General features: G+C 19.4%; 7 protein-coding genes across 7 annotated transcripts; 5 read left to right on the forward strand and 2 right to left on the reverse strand.

Annotated features, from left to right (window-relative positions):
- Positions 1-7: 7 nt before the first annotated feature.
- PRELSG_1431800 (conserved Plasmodium protein, unknown function) lies at positions 8-4,669 on the reverse strand (the record flags this gene model as incomplete). The annotated part of the gene is made up of 1 exon (XM_028679387.1): positions 8-4,669. The coding sequence occupies one exon, from the start codon at positions 4,667-4,669 to the stop codon at positions 8-10; it is 4,662 nt and encodes a 1,553-aa protein (XP_028535106.1).
- A 709-nt stretch (positions 4,670-5,378) lies between these two features.
- On the forward strand, positions 5,379-6,428 carry PRELSG_1431900 (conserved Plasmodium protein, unknown function; the record flags this gene model as incomplete). Its single annotated transcript, XM_028679388.1, has 1 exon — positions 5,379-6,428. The coding sequence occupies one exon, from the start codon at positions 5,379-5,381 to the stop codon at positions 6,426-6,428; it is 1,050 nt and encodes a 349-aa protein (XP_028535107.1).
- A 1,453-nt stretch (positions 6,429-7,881) lies between these two features.
- SR10 (serpentine receptor, putative) lies at positions 7,882-9,621 on the forward strand (the record flags this gene model as incomplete). Its single annotated transcript, XM_028679390.1, has 1 exon — positions 7,882-9,621. One exon carries the CDS (start codon positions 7,882-7,884, stop codon positions 9,619-9,621), a length of 1,740 nt encoding a protein of 579 aa, XP_028535108.1.
- Positions 9,622-10,606: 985 nt separating this feature from the next.
- Positions 10,607-12,325, forward strand: PRELSG_1432100 (serine--tRNA ligase, putative; the record flags this gene model as incomplete). The annotated part of the gene is made up of 1 exon (XM_028679391.1): positions 10,607-12,325. One exon carries the CDS (start codon positions 10,607-10,609, stop codon positions 12,323-12,325), a length of 1,719 nt encoding a protein of 572 aa, XP_028535109.1.
- Positions 12,326-13,084: 759 nt separating this feature from the next.
- Positions 13,085-13,900, forward strand: PRELSG_1432200 (conserved Plasmodium protein, unknown function; the record flags this gene model as incomplete). The annotated part of the gene is made up of 1 exon (XM_028679392.1): positions 13,085-13,900. The coding sequence occupies one exon, from the start codon at positions 13,085-13,087 to the stop codon at positions 13,898-13,900; it is 816 nt and encodes a 271-aa protein (XP_028535110.1).
- Positions 13,901-14,485: 585 nt separating this feature from the next.
- Positions 14,486-16,123, forward strand: PRELSG_1432300 (glycerol-3-phosphate dehydrogenase, putative; the record flags this gene model as incomplete). The annotated part of the gene is made up of 5 exons (XM_028679393.1): positions 14,486-14,530; positions 14,710-15,168; positions 15,278-15,409; positions 15,506-15,808; positions 15,959-16,123. The coding sequence occupies 5 exons, from the start codon at positions 14,486-14,488 to the stop codon at positions 16,121-16,123; spliced, it is 1,104 nt and encodes a 367-aa protein (XP_028535111.1).
- Positions 16,124-16,816: 693 nt separating this feature from the next.
- On the reverse strand, positions 16,817-17,227 carry SRP19 (signal recognition particle subunit SRP19, putative; the record flags this gene model as incomplete). The annotated part of the gene is made up of 1 exon (XM_028679394.1): positions 16,817-17,227. The coding sequence occupies one exon, from the start codon at positions 17,225-17,227 to the stop codon at positions 16,817-16,819; it is 411 nt and encodes a 136-aa protein (XP_028535112.1).
- Positions 17,228-17,250: the final 23 nt, after the last annotated feature.

A 17,250-nucleotide genomic window follows, 5' to 3' on the forward strand; every position in this document is an offset into this window, starting at 1 on the left:
TAATTTTCTATTCTTCACTAAAAAAATCATGAGAAATCAATTTTTCTATTCTTTCAAGAATTACATTACATTTATTTTCAAAATTTTTTCCAAAAAAATTATCAAAATCTTTAATTTTACTTTGAATTTCATTTTCTATATATGATATCTGTAAATCGACATTGACAAAATTATTTTTCATTGATAATTTTTTCATATAATCAGAACTTGAATTATCCTCTAAAGTTGATTTATCCATGTCAATATTTTTACTTGAGTGATTAGATGCAGTTAGATCGTAATTATTAGAAATATTTATTTGAGAATTATTTAAAAAATTTGGAAAATTATTAATTGATTTTGAAAAATTTCCATTTATATTAGAGTACTCTTTAATTTTGTGGTTAAACGAGAACTCTAATTCACAATTATTTTTATCATTCTCTGTGAAATCTTCGTAACTACATTCTAAATCGTTATGTGACTTTTCAAATACCTTTTCATCATTTCCATTTGATAAATTCACATGGTAATTCATTGAATTATCCATTAAGGAAATCCCAATGCTTTTTTCTTCATATTCATTATATTCTGCGAAATTTTTGCTTCTCTTGTTTTTATCATGTTTATTGATCATTCCCAAATTATTTCTTGATTTATTTTCGTCGATGTCATATCCTTCTGAATTTTTCAATTCATATTTTTTCTTAATGTTTTTTTGAAATTCTCTTAATAAATTAATTTTTTTTTCTTTATTGCTTACAAATGTGTTGAATTTTTTATATTCAATTGGAATATTTTCCTTAGGAATATTTTCGCTCCTATTCAAATATAGATTTGTGTTATTCTTGTAATAATAATTAAGTTCTGGTGATTCTTCCTTGTGCCTACTAACATTACCAAATTGCTTATCAACTCCGCAATTATTTTTTGAATCAGTTAATTCATCTTTAGAACCTTTTAAGTCATATCTTGATTCCATTAAACTATTATTTGATTCTATTAGATTAAATTTTGATTCCACTAAATTATCTCTTGGTTCCAATTTAAAATTTTTTGAATTAATTAAGCTGCTACTTGATTCTATTAAATCATTTCTTAATTTTACTTGACTATTTTTTGAATTCATTTGGTTATTATTTAATTCTGTAAAATCATTTCTTAATTCTATGTACCTATTTTTTGGGCTTTCAAGACTATTATTATAATCCATTAAATTATTTCTCTGATCTAGTTGGATATTCGTGGAATTTGTGAAGTTCCATTTTGATTCTCTCTTGCTATATCTGGATTGATTTTGTATTTTTTCTGAATTCGTTAGTTCATATTGAGATTCTATTAAATTACCTTCTGATTTAATTATGTCTTTGGACGATTCATTTAAATTATTAATTTTTTCGTTATCACTATTTTTTAAATTTATTAAACTATTGTTTGATTCTATCATATTATCGTTCGATTCATTTACTTTGTATTTTGATTCTACTAAATTTTCAGTTAATATTGTTTCATTTTTTCTTGATACTATTGTACCCCTTTTTTGCTTTATTAGACTTTTTCTTTGTTCCATTAATTCATTTGTTTCCATTTGACTATCTGGTAATTCTACCAAATTATTCGTTGATATTGCTCGACTATTTTTTGATTTTATGTAGCTATTTTTCGATCCTATAAAACTATTTCTTAATTTTATTTGGTTTATTGACCCTATAATACTTCCATTTGATTCTATGATACTATATGTTGACTCTTCTTCACTGCATGTTGGTTCTACTGATCTTTGAGTATATTCCAATTGACTATTTCTTGATTTTATATGACTATCTGATAATTCTGATAAATCATTTCTATATATTAAATGACTATCTTTTGATTTTATGAAACTTCTCCTTGATTCAATATGGCTTCCTTTTGTCTTTATTTGACTTTTTCTTAATTTCAGGGAATTTTTATTTGATTGCATTCGGATATTTTGTGACTCTTCTAAATTATTTCTTGATTCCATTAAGCTGTTATTTGATTCTACTTTACTATTTTCAGATTTTAATAAATTATTTCTAGGCGTTATGTAACTATTTTGTGATTTTATAAAACTAATTCTTGATTCTATTTGGCTTTTTTTTTTTGTTTGTACATGACTTTTTCTTAATTCCACTAAATTTATATCTGATTGCACTTGTCTATTGTTTGATTCTTCTAAATTATTTCCTGATTCTGTTTGACTATTCGCAGATTCCGACAAATTATTTTTTGATGTTATATAGCTATTTTTTGATTTTATAAAGCTATTTCTTGATTTTATTTGATTGTTTTTTGATTCTACTTTACTATACCTCGATTCTACTGAAATTATTGTTGATTTCCTTTGGCTATTGCTCGGCTTCCTTGTTTTATTTCTTGATTCCATTAAGTTATTATTTGATTCTACTTGACTATTTTCAGATTTTAATAAATTATTTCTAGGTGTTACGTAGCTATTTTGTGATTTTAAGAAGCTATGGCTTGATTCCACTTGACTGTTTTTTGGTTCTACTTTATTGTGTCTAGATTCTACTGAAATTATTGTTGATTGAATTTGTACATTTTGTGATTCTTCTAGATTATTTCTTGATTCCATTAAGCTGCTATTTGATTCTACTTGACTATTTTCAGATTCTAATAAATTATTTCTAGGTGTTACGTAGCTATTTTGTGATTTTAAGAAGCTATTTATCGATTCTATTTTGCTGCTTTTTTTTGTTCTTGAATAACTGTTTCTTGATTCTACTGAATTTAATTTTGATTCCATATGTCTATTTGTTAACTCCTCTAAATTATTTCTTGATTCCATTAATTGACTATTTGATTCTATTTTGCTATTTTGTAAACTCATTAGATGATTATTTGATTCTGTCAAATTATCTTCTATTTTTTTTAAGGAATTATTTGGTTCTATTAAACTAATTCTTGATTTTACTTGACCATTTGTTGAGCTTATTTGCCTTCTTAATTCTATTTGGTTATTTCTTTCATCTTTCTGACTATTTTTTAATTTTATTATATTTTCATTTGACTTCATTTGGCAACCTTTTGATTCTATTAAATCATCTTTCGGTTCTAAATAGCTCCTATAGGAATTTATATTGCTATTTTTCGATTCTGTTAATTGCATATACAAATTTTCACTATTTAAAGTAGAATTATTTTCATTTAAATTTTTTGTTTTTTCTTGTTCACATATAATTTTATTATCTATATAATTTTTTATGTTATCATTAATTTCTAAGTTTTTTGTAGATGAAAATTTCTTTATCATGATGTCTTCAATGACGTTATTATTTATACTTGTGTTATTTTTACAAATATCATCAGTAGTACTTAGTACATTTTCACTATTAAATATATTTAAATTGTGAACATTTTTCCCTTTGGCATCAGAATATGTAGAAAAATTTAAAGAATTCATGCTTTCTTCTATTTTATCCATCGTAGTTTTTTTATTGTGTTCTTTCAATTGATTTGTTGTACTTTTTTCCATATTTTTATTATTATTTAAGTTTTCATTTATTTCTAAGGAATTATTATCATTATTATTATTATTATTATTATTATCGTACACTTTATAAGTTTCTTCATTTTTATTTTTATTGCTATCATTCTTTAAATCATAGTGTATGGTTTTTTTTTTATCATAATTTGATTTTAATGATTCTTGAATACACATAAAATTTAAATTATTTTCATTTACTTTTTTTTCATCATGAGAAATAAAGAATTCATTATTTGTTTTAGATTCAAAATCTATATTTAATGAATTATTTTTATCATGGTAATTTTCTTCATTCTCATGGGTTCTTTTAGTATCATAATTTCTATTATCATTATAATTTTTTCCTATACTATCATATTTATTATCATCATAACTATTTTCTGTATTAAAATCTTTATTGGAAGTATAATTTTTATTTGGAGAAATATTTTCATTCGTTCTTTCTTCTGCATGTAAAAAGTTACTTTTTAATTCATTTTCAGTTTTAAGATTATTCAAAATTAAAGAATTTTTATTATTATGTATTTTATTAATGTTATATGATATAAAATTGTTTTTTATTTCTGAATTTTTAGAATCATATATATAACTGTTTTCATTTCCCGAAAAAAGTCTATCTTTTGAATTATTGTTGCCTATAAAATCATTTTTGAAATTATTCCTTTTAATTTGTTGACTATTATTATTATTATAACATTGTTCATTATTGTTTTTGCTAAAACTAAAATTATTACTTTCTACAAGTAGTTTTTCTGTTTCTTCTTGTAAAATTTTAGAAAACTCTAGATTTTTAGAATTATCATTTACCATATTTTCATTATAACTTTCCATACCATAATCATTGTTAGAATTATTAAGGTAGTTATTTACATTATCATTTGACACATTTTTTAGGTTTTTATTACTTTCTTTTGAAACAACTTTCTTTTCTTCTTGATTATTATCAGATAAAAAGGAATTCACTCTTTCGTTTAATTCCCTTTTTGAAGTAAATTTATCTTTTTTTAAATAATTATTTTGATATTCTTTTTCTAATTCATTCTCTTCATTAAAAATATCATCATTTGTTATTGAATCATTTTTTTTAGTAAGAATACTATTCATTATAAAAGCGTTCCTTTTATTAACAGAATCATTTTTTTTCTTTTTGAAGTAATTCATTTTGTCTTTTTTAAAAAAAAAAAAGAAAAAAAAAATAATAATTTACATATTCAATTATTTTATTATATTAGATTTACATATTTTTACTATATATTAATTTATATGTTAATATATTTATAAAAAACCCTGTTGCCCTTTTAAATACAAAAATATGTGGGGTTATTATTAAACTAAAAGAAAAAATAAATTAAAATTAAAGTTATAATTCAAGTAACTATTTTATAGATTCTTTATTTATAAGGTGTTTTAAAGGTAACTAATAAAAGATAATCATGAGTTATACATTTAATATTAAAAATATTACAAAATTTCATGCATATATTATTACTGCATTATTACTTTAATTAATATTATATTCAATTTAATTTAATTTAATTTTTTCTTTTTTTTTTTTTTTGTCTTACGAAACTAAAAATGTCTAATTGTATTACTATATTAATATATTAAAAAATATATTTTTATTTTACTTTTATGTAATAATTCAATACACACTACATTAGAATTAATATATTTTTTATTTAATTTCATTATTATTATGTGATAAACACTTTTAAAAAAAAAATTGTAAAGTAATTTCTATCATTATTTTATAATACTTTTTTTTTTATTAAAAATTTAATATATATTTAAGTTAGAAATATCTAATTTTTTATGGAAGGAAAAATAATATTAAATAAAATAAATTTTTTTTTTTTTATATTTAATTGAAATGATTAATTTAAAAAATTTAGATTTTCATTTAGAAAATTTATGTGAATCTAATAGATGCTTTAATGATGAAGAAAAACTAGGTTTACTATTTGGTATGACTAATTTAGAAGACAAAATAAAAAAAGAAATTTATTTATGGGGTAAAATAGAAGGAATTCAAAATGATTACTACATAACTTATTATTTTAATTATGATAATTTTTTTCCAAAAAAAAATTTTTATTATTGTAACAATGATTATGAATTTCACGAAATCAAAAAAGGAAATGACAGCTTAATAAAAAAAATTGAAAAAAAGGCACCTTTCACTTTATTTAATGGATTACCAAATAGTTTTTATTGGAGAAATCATAAAAAAAAAACAAGAAATGAAAAAAATAACGCAGATAATGAAAATTATGATAGTGATAATGATAATAGTGATAATGAAAATTCTGATAATGGAAATAATGATAGTGAAAATGATGATAGTGGAAATAATGATAGTGAAGATGACGACAATGAAAATGATGGAAATGAAAATGGAAATAGTGAAAATGATGATAGTGAAGATAAACAAAGCAAAAGCAAACAAAATGAAAATAAAAATGAAAAAAATAAAAAGTATGATAAACAAAATGTTACAGAACTTGAAAGATTATCTTACATTGTAAGAAAGATAGATGAAGAAGCATTTATAATACCTTACAATTCAGTAAAGATTAATAGCAATCTAGAAGTGAAATTTTCCATTTTTAACGGATTAAACATTTTAGAAGCTTTAAAGTTGACATCGTGGGTTCATTTCAGATACCCTAAAAACTTAACATATGATAAAATTAAAAATTATGATACTTTTTTTTTAAATAATTTTTTAGATTCTATTAATTCAGATAATCCAACAAATATGTGGAATATCAAAATAAATGAAGAGTTAAATAAAATTTCTATCATAAATTATTTATATCCTGGTTATGTGTTTTATCATATTCTTAATACCCCTTTTTATGGATCTTTATATATAGGAAATGGAATGTCCAATTACGATTTACCTTTTTTACTACCTTAATATATGTTAAATTAAAATAAATACAAAAGTTATTTTTAAAAAAAAAAAATATTTCAAAAAAAAATATATTTATTATATATTAAAAAATCATAATTCATTTTATTTTTTATTTTAAGAGTTCAAAAAAAAAAAAATATAGGAATATTTATATAATCAAAATAGAACCTTAATGCAATTTTTTTACTTAATTATTTGAATATAAAACTTTTGTTATTTTTTATTTAAATTATTTAATATATATAATTCTTCTTTATTTCATAAATTTGTTGATTTTTGCTATTAAAAGAAAAATCACAAAAAAAGTATTTTCAAAAAAATATAAGCACATCTCTTTAATATGTTCTTAAGAATCAAATTAAAGTACTATTAACATAGTTATAATATTTTATTCTTCGTATTTACCTTTTCTGATAACATTAATCTATTTTTTAATCTTCAAGAAAGTTCAAGGATATATATTTTTTTGTTTTTATTTTTTTGGTTATGAGATTTGTCCAAAATTTTTTTTTTTCATATTTTATGTAATTATTAAAATTTATATTATAAAAAAAAAAAAATGTTTTAAAAAATATAATAAATTTAAAAATTCAAAATAAAAAAATATAAAATATTTTTATATGTTCTAAATATTTTAAATTAACATTTTGCTTTATATAAAAATATATATATATATATAGTATTTATTCCAATCCTATTATTATTAATTTACAATCTCATTTATCCATTTATTCCCTTTTTTTTTTCTTTCATAATTTGTTTTATGATACAATTTATAAAATGAAATTAATTTTATGTCTTATATTAATATATGTTACAATATAAAATATTATCATTACTATTATTTTTGCCTTTATTATTATAGTTAATACAATAACTGTATGATTTTTATTATATATATTAGTTATATAAAATATTATTTCATAAGAAAAAATTATGATTAAATAGTTATAATTTTTTTTATAAATAAATTACATATAAGAAAAATTTAAATTGTAAAATTTAATAAAAAATATTTTTAGAGTTTAAGAAAAGAAATTTAAAAAATTTTATTATTAAAAGAAAAAAAAAAAAAAATCAAATGATATAATGTATTTGTTGCATACATAAATAAAATTTTCATTTTATTTACATATATTAATTTTTTTTATATTTTATTTTATTTTTTTTAACTATGTAAAAATATTGTAAAATTAATATGATTTAAGACCTTTGCAACATGCAAAGCTATAAATAATAATATTTTTATTATTATTTTTTTTTATATCCAAAAAAAAAAAAAAAAAAAAAATTATATAATAAATGATTTAAAAGTTTATACACTTTTCATTTTTATGTAATTTATTTGTTTTGAGAGTATATTCATTATTAATATTTAATTTAATTTTATATATTTATTTTATTTTATTTATTTATTTATTTGTGTATTTTTTTTTTTTTTTTTTTGTAAATTATCATGATGATATGTAAGTTCAATGCGGAAATCAAAAAATTTTTGTTTATTTTTTGCCTCTTCTTGCTTCACATAAGAATTTTAAATTGCCAATTAATAAAATTAGATGGGCAAAAAACTAATACTTATTATATTCTTTATGTTTTGAAAGGTTTATATATATATGGAAAAGATGATTCTCCATATGTAATATTAGGGAAAAAAAAAGATATGGAATTTAAAGAGCCTCATGCTATCTTTGAAAATATAGGTGTAAGTACTATTGACAATAGAAACACCAAATATTTTAGTTTTGAAATGGAAAAAAATAAAGATGAAGAAAAAAATGGCAACAATAAATCAAATGAAAGGAAAAATGATGATACTGGGGATAATGATGTAAAGAATAAAAAAGAAAAATTTAAAATAAGTTTATATAAGGATAATCCTTATCTTCGCAGAAAAACAGAATATGAATATTCTAAAGATACAGAATCCCTTGAGTCATCAGAATTATTTTTAGAATTAATTATTATGAAAGAAAAAGACTTTAGTAGATTTTACTTACCTAAAGATAGTGATGTTTGCTGTCAAATGCAAGAAGTTGGTATCGATGAAAATGATAAATATGTTTGTCCTGAAAAAGGGTATTTAAAGAGATACGTAAATGAAGATAATATGTATTCAATGAAATTACCAGTTTATTTTATAAATGATAGAATTAAAAGTGATCATAATGCATCGTCAGAAATGGAAGTAAACCAGGAACAATTTTTAAATAAAATTAAGAATAATTTTGTATATAACATTAAAGACACGGATATTTATGCCTTATTTTTATCAAATTGTCAAGATGGCAAAAACTATGAATTATATTTACATGGAAATATTCATATTTTAAATCAATATGGTTATTTACCAGGAGATAAAATATCTAAATTAAATTTATATTTTTCATGCATGATAATTTATTCTATTTATTTATTAACGTGGATTTATTTATTAATCAGAAATAAAAATTTTGTTATCAAGATTCAAATATGGATTTTAGTTTGTATATTTTTATATCTAATGGAAAATTTTTTTTTATTTCTTTATTTTCTAGTATATAATTTATATGCAAAAGTCAATAATAATTTACTATTACTATCGGTTTTCTCTAGTATTTTGAAAAATGTTTGTTCATACCTTTTAATTTTATTAGGATCATTGGGTTGGGGATTAGTTATTCCAACTTTAGACAAGATAACTTTTATTAAAATAAAAGTCTTATTTTTTTTTTTTATAATCTTTGATTTTATAAAACAATTTATTGACTTACATTTTTCGGATTCACAAATCAATACAATTTATTTCTTTTTTTGCATTATTCCTGTAACTATTATTTATTGTATAATTTATATATGGGTTTTTACTTCTACTAGCAAAATTATTATTCAATTAAATGAAGATAAACAATATGAAAAATTAAATATGTTTAAGACATTTTTCAATGTTTTAATTTTTACCATAATATTTTCTATCATTTCTTTTTTTATTGATATAATGGTAATAGTATATATAGATAATACTTTCTGGAGCTTAAAATGTTATATAAGTGAAGGGATCATCAGCTTCTTATTTTTAATTATTTTAACCGCTATGATGATTTTATTCAAGCCATCTGATAGACTTAAAAGAATTTCTCACTTTACTGAAATTGGAGATATGGATGAGATGGAAGACTTTTCGAATTTCAAAAATGTTGTAGAAGATGTTTCATAATGAATTTTATACCAAAAAAATAAAAATAAAAATATATATAAAATAAGATACATACATATATTTAAAAATAATATACCTAATTTGCTTTGTATAATATTTTTAAATATGTTCCTATTAAAATTTTCTATATACATATATATTATATATATATTATTACTATTATTATATTGAGTTAATTTCTTTTAATATATTTATGTTTGTGTAAAGCTGAATTTAATTATTCAGAAAAAAAAATAAATTTTTTTTTTTAAATATCATTTTTTATAGTCAATTTCATGATAAATTTTCCATATTTTATTTTTCTTTCCTTTCATGAATTATATTTAAATTTGTTTTGATAAAAAAAAAAAAAAAATTATCAACTTTTTTATGTTTGTTGCATGTGAATAATTTAATTCATTCATAATTTTTAGTAATCCATAAAAACGTCAAGAAAATACTAAATACAAATAAAAATTTGTTTAATTTTTCGAAAAAAAATTCTTAATTTTTCTCAATTTTTTACATTTTTACAAGTTTTTATTAATATAATTGCTTATTTTATTTTATTTTTTTTTTTTTTTTTTGTATTTTTAAGGATTATTATTATTATTTTTTATGTATTCTTTTAATGATATATTAATCGTTTAATATTTTTAACTGTTTTGTAAAAATTTTTTTTATTTTTATTTTTAAATTTTGAGTAAAAATTTTTTTTTTTTTTTATTAATCTTTTAATAATTTAATCTTTATTGTAATTTTATTTTTTAATTTTCAATAATATATATTCTGTAAATATTAATAAAATAGGATTTTGCATAGAATTGACAACTAGATAATTCTAATGAATAGAAATGAAATTATTTTAAAAATATAAGAAAAAGGATTTTGATATTTAGTAAAATTCTATTTATCTTATAGCAATACTTCTAAGTATTTATATGTTATATATATAAAAATGAAATAAAGTTCTGTCCTTTTTATGGAAAAATGTTAAATATGTATTATGCATGTGAAAACTCTTATTTTACTAAATATATTATTGATTCATTGTTTATATGGAAAATATAGAAAAAATGAAAAAAAATTATATATTAGTTCATATACTAATAAATGGAGGTCTTGTAATTTAATTAAAAAATATGTACGTAATTTCAAGAACAAGAATTGTGACAAAATTGATACTCTGGAAAATGAATACGGTATGAGCTTTAAAATTTTAAAAGTAAATGAAAATAAGGTAATAGATAATTTAAAAAAGAGAAGAATGGAAAAATATTTAAATACTGTTGAAATATTAAAAAAGTTAATAGAAGAAAAAAATAAATTAGAGACAATAAGGAATAGTTTAAGGAATAAAAGAAAAATATTATCAGATGAAGTAAAAAATCTAATGTTTGCTACAAAAGATTCAAATAAGAATGCTATAAAAATTGAAAATTCATACCTAACTAAAAAGGAAAAGGATGGACTATGCTCAGAAAGTGATAGTTGCAGAAAAAGTGAAAATAATGAATCACATGATTTCTTTATAGAGTACAAAAATTGCAAAAAAGTAGAAGAAAATAACAAAATAGAAGACTTTCAAATAAATTATGAAAAAGAAATAGAGAATATTAAAAATGAAATAAATGAAATCAGTAGTAACATTTATGATAATGAGGCAAAAATATCAGATTTGAAATTAAAAATAGAAAAGTATTTCAATAAAATGCCAAACATTTTATTGAATATCGTACCTCAAGGGCAAACAATAAGCGATTGTAAAATAGTTAAAACTTATAAAATAAAAAGTATCAAGCTTAATAAAGAAAATGCTATCATAGAGCCTCATGAAAACATTATAAAAAAATATGATAACAATTATATATTTTCAAATATATCTAATAAAATTGGTTTTGGCTATAACATTCTAGTAAATAATATAGCAAAATTAGAAAAAGCATTAATAGATTTTATGATAAATACTCATGTAAATAAATTTAAGTATACCTATATAAAAACTCCTGTAATTGTAACAAAATCTGCATTAACAAACACTGGGCAATTACCAAAATTTAAAAATGATTTATTTAAAATTAATAAAAATTATAAAATTTTAAATGAAGAAGCGTATTTAATCCCAACAAGTGAAGTTTCCTTATTAAATTTATTTAAAAATTCTTTAATAGATCATAATAATTTGCCTATTAAATTAGTTAGCCATTCTTCATGCTTCAGAATAGAAAAAAAACTTACATATGGGAAGGCATCAAAAGGATTATTGCGTGAACATATTTTTGAAAAGGTAGAATTAGTAGCTATTACTGATAAAAAAAGTTCTCTTTATTATTATAAAGAATTAATTAAACATTGTGAATATATTTTAAAGAAATTAAAAATACCATATAGATTAGTGTTATTAAATTCTGTTGAAACACCATTTTCTTCATCAATTTGTTATGATATAGAAGCTTGGTTGCCTAGTCAAAAAAGATTTATTGAAGTATCTTCATGCTCTAATTGCCTAGATTTTCAATCAAGGAAGTTAAATTTAAAATTTAAACAAAATGATAAAAAAAATTTTTGTCACACTATAAATGGATCTGGTTTGGCTGTAGGAAGAGTTTTGGCAATTATATTAGAGCAATATCAAATTCAAAATAAGGAACAAAATGAGAACATTCAACTAATTATTCCAAAGCCCTTAAGAAAATATATGAATGCTTCAACAATAAATTTATAATACATGTAAAATATTTTTCATTTTTATATACATTTACATTTTTTAGAATTAAATATATATTTATATATACATATATATAATTTTTGTTTTCTTTTCTTATTCCTCTTTAAACTTTATTCTTAATTTTTTTAAAGTCAATTAAAATATTATACAAAATGTATTTTCAGAAAATAATATTCAAAAAAAAAAAAAGAATTTTTTTTTTTTTTTTTTGCTATATACTTGGGATAGCTCAAGAATAAAAAAAAATAGTAGAATTACTGCACATTTTTTAATAAAAATTTATTCTTAAATTTCTTTTAATTTAAAATTATATTACATAAAAAAATTTTCTTTATTCTATATTTATATAATTTATAATATACGTTAATATATATTATTTAAAAAAATTTTAATATTTAAAATATTTAATTTATATTTTTTTTATGCTACACATTTATATTCTTTTTTAATATATATATATATTTTTTTTTTATTTTTTCTCTTTTTTTTATTTTTTATGCAATAAATATTTTCCTTTTTTTTAATATCGTATATATTTTATTTTATTTTTTTTTTTTTATATTCACAAAACAATTATGAATTGATCTATTTCAATCGGTAATACAATAAACATATTGTATGAATTTTAATTTATACTTTTTATTATGTAAAGGGATAAATTAAAAAAAGAGGAAATAATTATAAGATGAAAATTTATGAAATAATTATATATATATAGCATAATATATTTTCTTTTCTTAATTCTCATTTTATAAGATGATAAAATTAATTAGAAAAAATGGTGTAAAATCATTTTTTACGCGATACAATGACATTTACAAAATACGTGAGTTAAATTATAGATATTGTTATAATATTAAAAGAAAACTTTCAAATACAAAAACAGATAATAAAAAAAAGAAAATATATAACGAAGAATTAGATGTAAATAATGATATCAGGGATATTTACTTTAATAATAAGTTAATAGAAAAAAAATTTGCTGATATAAAAATAAAAAATAGCCACAATAAAATACTTTTTGAATTTTTGCCTATTGAAGGAAGAACGTATAAAGTTCCATCATGCTTTAAAATTATCCATTATATTATTTTGTTTATTCTTTCAAGTGGAGTAATATTAATTCATGTATTACCTGAAGTTAATAAAGAACATTACATAAGAGATATATTGACATTAGAAATTTATATTTCTTCCTGCTTTTTAGCATTCAATGGAGGATTTAATTCTTTACTTCAATTAATTCAATATGCAATACCTCCTAATAGAAAATACAAAGGATTATATAATAGCTTACGCTTTATTTCTTCTTTAATACCTATATTTTTTAGCTTAATATCAACATCATTATGTGAGAATTTCCCTAGAGATAGTTTATTCTTATTAGTTTTATCTTATTTAACCTTATTGTTAAATTATTATTTATTACACATAAAATGTTTAATACCAGTATGGGTATTTAAACAATATAAGATTATTATTTCTATTGTTATATTAAATTTGCTTTTATTATTAATAAGTGAAGCACAACTTTACAAAGGCAGAAAGATTTCAATAAATGTTGATGATTAATAACAATAAAAAGTTATGTTTTAAAAATATTAAAATAAAGAATTTTTTCAAAGTTCAAAAAAAAAAAAAAATTATGCTAATTATATATAAATAAATATTTATGAATATATTCTTTTTTAATTAAGAGTGTATATTAAATAGTAAAAAAAAAAAAATTTTAATATATAAAAATATAGTTTTTAAATGTTGCTGTATTATTTTATTAAAATGATAGCTATAAAAAGGTGTAAAGGATAATAAATTTAATGAAGTAAATAATAGAATTAAACAGGAATTAATCATACCGAAATTATTAAAAAAAAATGATGTTATTATAAAATAAAGAAATTATATAAAAAAAAAAAAAAAAAAATTAAATCCTATACTTTAAGTACAATTTTTTTTTTTCCCAGTTATTACAAATATGTTTTTTTTTATCTTAAATTTTTGATAAAAAAAAAAAAAACCATGCACTAAAAAAAAAAAAATAATAACAAAAAAAAAAAATTTTATGTATTTAAAATACATAGATAAGGAAGATATGATTATGCAATTATATTTTTAACTTCAAATAATATACTTTTTTTTTTTTTAATTCTATATAAAATGTATAAAAATCTTTTTGATAAATTGAAAGATGGGCCACTGAAAGTAAAAAAGAAAAAAAAATTATTTAAACTTTACACAATTCATAATAATTCTCAATAAAATAAAGAATAAATTATAAGTATATATGTTTTAAGTTCATTAGTAATTATATGAATATTTTCATTTATTAAAGTGAAATATATAGATTTCCTTATTCATATTTTTTTTTTTTTTTTGAATAGATATCAATACTCGGTAGTGGGAATTGGGCCAGTGCAATTAGTAAGGTGGTTGGTACAAATGCTAAAAATAATTATTTATTTGAAAATGAAGTAAAAATGTGGGTGAGAGATGAGGTTGTAGATGGAGAAAGCATAGTAGACATAATAAATCAAAAACACGAAAATGTAAGATATTTAAAAGGAGTTACTTTACCACATAATGTTGTTGCGTATTCTGATATAGCTCAAGTTATTAACAATGCTGATTTGTTAATATTTATTATTCCATGTCAATATTTGGAAAACGTATTAATTTCGATACACCAAAATAAATCAATTAAAATATCAAAGCATGTAAAAGCCATATCTTTAACAAAGGGATTCATTGTTAAAGATAATAAAATAAATCTTTGCTCTGAAGTTATTAGAGATTTTTTAAATATTCCATGTTGTGCTTTATCAGGAGCTAATATAGCAAAAGTAAATAGAAAATTAAAAGATATATATATTTTTTTATATTTATGTATTTGTTCTTTTTAAAATAAAAAAAAAAAAAAAAAAAAAACATGTAATTCCACTTCCATAATAGGACGTTGCTATGGAAAGCTTTTCTGAAGCTACAATAGGAGGGGATGACAGGGATGTTTTATTAATTTGGCAAAGAGTTTTTGATTTACCATACTTTAAAATAAATTGTGTTAATGGAACTGTTGGAGTTGAAGTAAGAAAAAAAAAAAAGAGACAATAATGCATACAAATATTAAAAATTAAAAAAATATATTTTTTAATATAATATTTATTTTTTCTAATAATTTAGATTTGTGGATCTTTAAAAAATATTATAACATTAGCAGCTGGGTTCTGCGATGGACTAAATGTTTCTTCTAATTCTAAATCGGCAATTATAAGATTTGGCATTAATGAAACAGTGCTATTTGCAAAAACATTTTTTAATAATTTCAACGAAAGTATATTTTTTGAGAGTTGTGGATTTGCTGACATTATTACATCCTTTTTAGGAGGAAGGAATGCAAAATGTTCCGCTGAATTTATAAAATGTAAACAAAAAAAGTCATGGGAAGAATTAGAGAATGAAATATTAAAAGGACAAAAATTGCAGGTTAATTTTTATGTTTAGAAAAAAGATAAATATTAAAAAAATAAATAAATAAATAAAAACAGTAGTTAAAATAAGTAATAAAATTATATATTTATAGTTAATTTATATAAATTATTATTTAAAAAAAATTTTTTTTTTTTCTTTTTTTAGGGAACGGTTACTTTAAAATATGTTTACCAAATGATAAGAGAAAAAAACTTGACAGAAAAATTTCCACTTTTTACAGTTCTTCATAAAATTTCATTTGAAAATGAAGAACCGTCAAATTTATTAAAAACTTTTATGAATAATAGAATCATTCCATTAAAACTCTAATAAAAATATAACAAATAATATACAGCATAATTTTAATTTTCTTTAAAGATATTTTTTCTATTAATTCTAATTATAATTCGTAAGTATATTTTTTCATATTTATTTTAAATTCATTCTTTCTTTTATATCTTCTTAAAAATTAAGCTTGTTAATATTAACAGTCAAATATATTCTAAATGGAAAATTGTAAAAATATTTTTTTTAGATGCATACTATTCCTTTTCAAAAGAAAAAAGTTAAACTAAAAAAATATTTAATTATTTCTTAATAAGCTTATAAGTAATCACTATTTAGTTATTTTTATAATTAAATAATTTTAACAAATTGCTTATGTAAAAATATATAAGATGTATATCTCATTAAAAAGAATTTATGCCAAACTATTTTAATTAAACATATATATATGTGATTTCCATAAAAAAGAATGACAAAAATAGTATGAGTTTAAAATAAGGATTAAAATTAAATATTTATATCGCTTAATAGAAAAAAAAAAAAAAAAATGAAAATATGTTATGAATAATAGCAGAAAAATCCGAAGTTTTAGGGTTTTGCATATTTTCTTGATTTAATCATTTCTGTTAATTTTTTCTTCTTTTGTTTATTTCTTCTGAAATTTTTATATGTAAAATAAATTAAAGAATTTAATAACTTTCAAATACAAAAAAAAATATTTAAAAATTAACCATGCCTTTATCTTTGGCTCTTCTTTTTTTTTTTTGTTAAATTGCTTTGGTTAGTCACTACACTAGATTCATTATTTGCTTTTACAGTTTGTAATTTTAGTCCAATTTTTTTCATTAAATCGAACTTACTTAAAATGTTATTCTCTGCATCTGGTAATTTTATTCTTATTCTCCCTTGTACTTGCCAATCTCTTGGATAACATTTTTTTTTTTCAACATGATAAGTAACATTTAATTCTTTACACGCTAATTCAATTTCTTCAATTGAAGGATCATTTACACAATAATTTAAATTTATTCTTCTTCCTTCCTTTACTTTTTTTTTTTTATTTATATAATTAGGGTATATTATTTTCCAACGTGAAATATCTTTATTCTCAAAATTCTCATTATTTATATTTACCTCAGGTTTTATCATTTTACTTTTACATATATACAATT

This window comes from Plasmodium relictum (assembly GCF_900005765.1).
Source record: "Plasmodium relictum strain SGS1 genome assembly, chromosome: 14".
Lineage (NCBI taxonomy): Eukaryota > Apicomplexa > Aconoidasida > Haemosporida > Plasmodiidae > Plasmodium > Plasmodium relictum.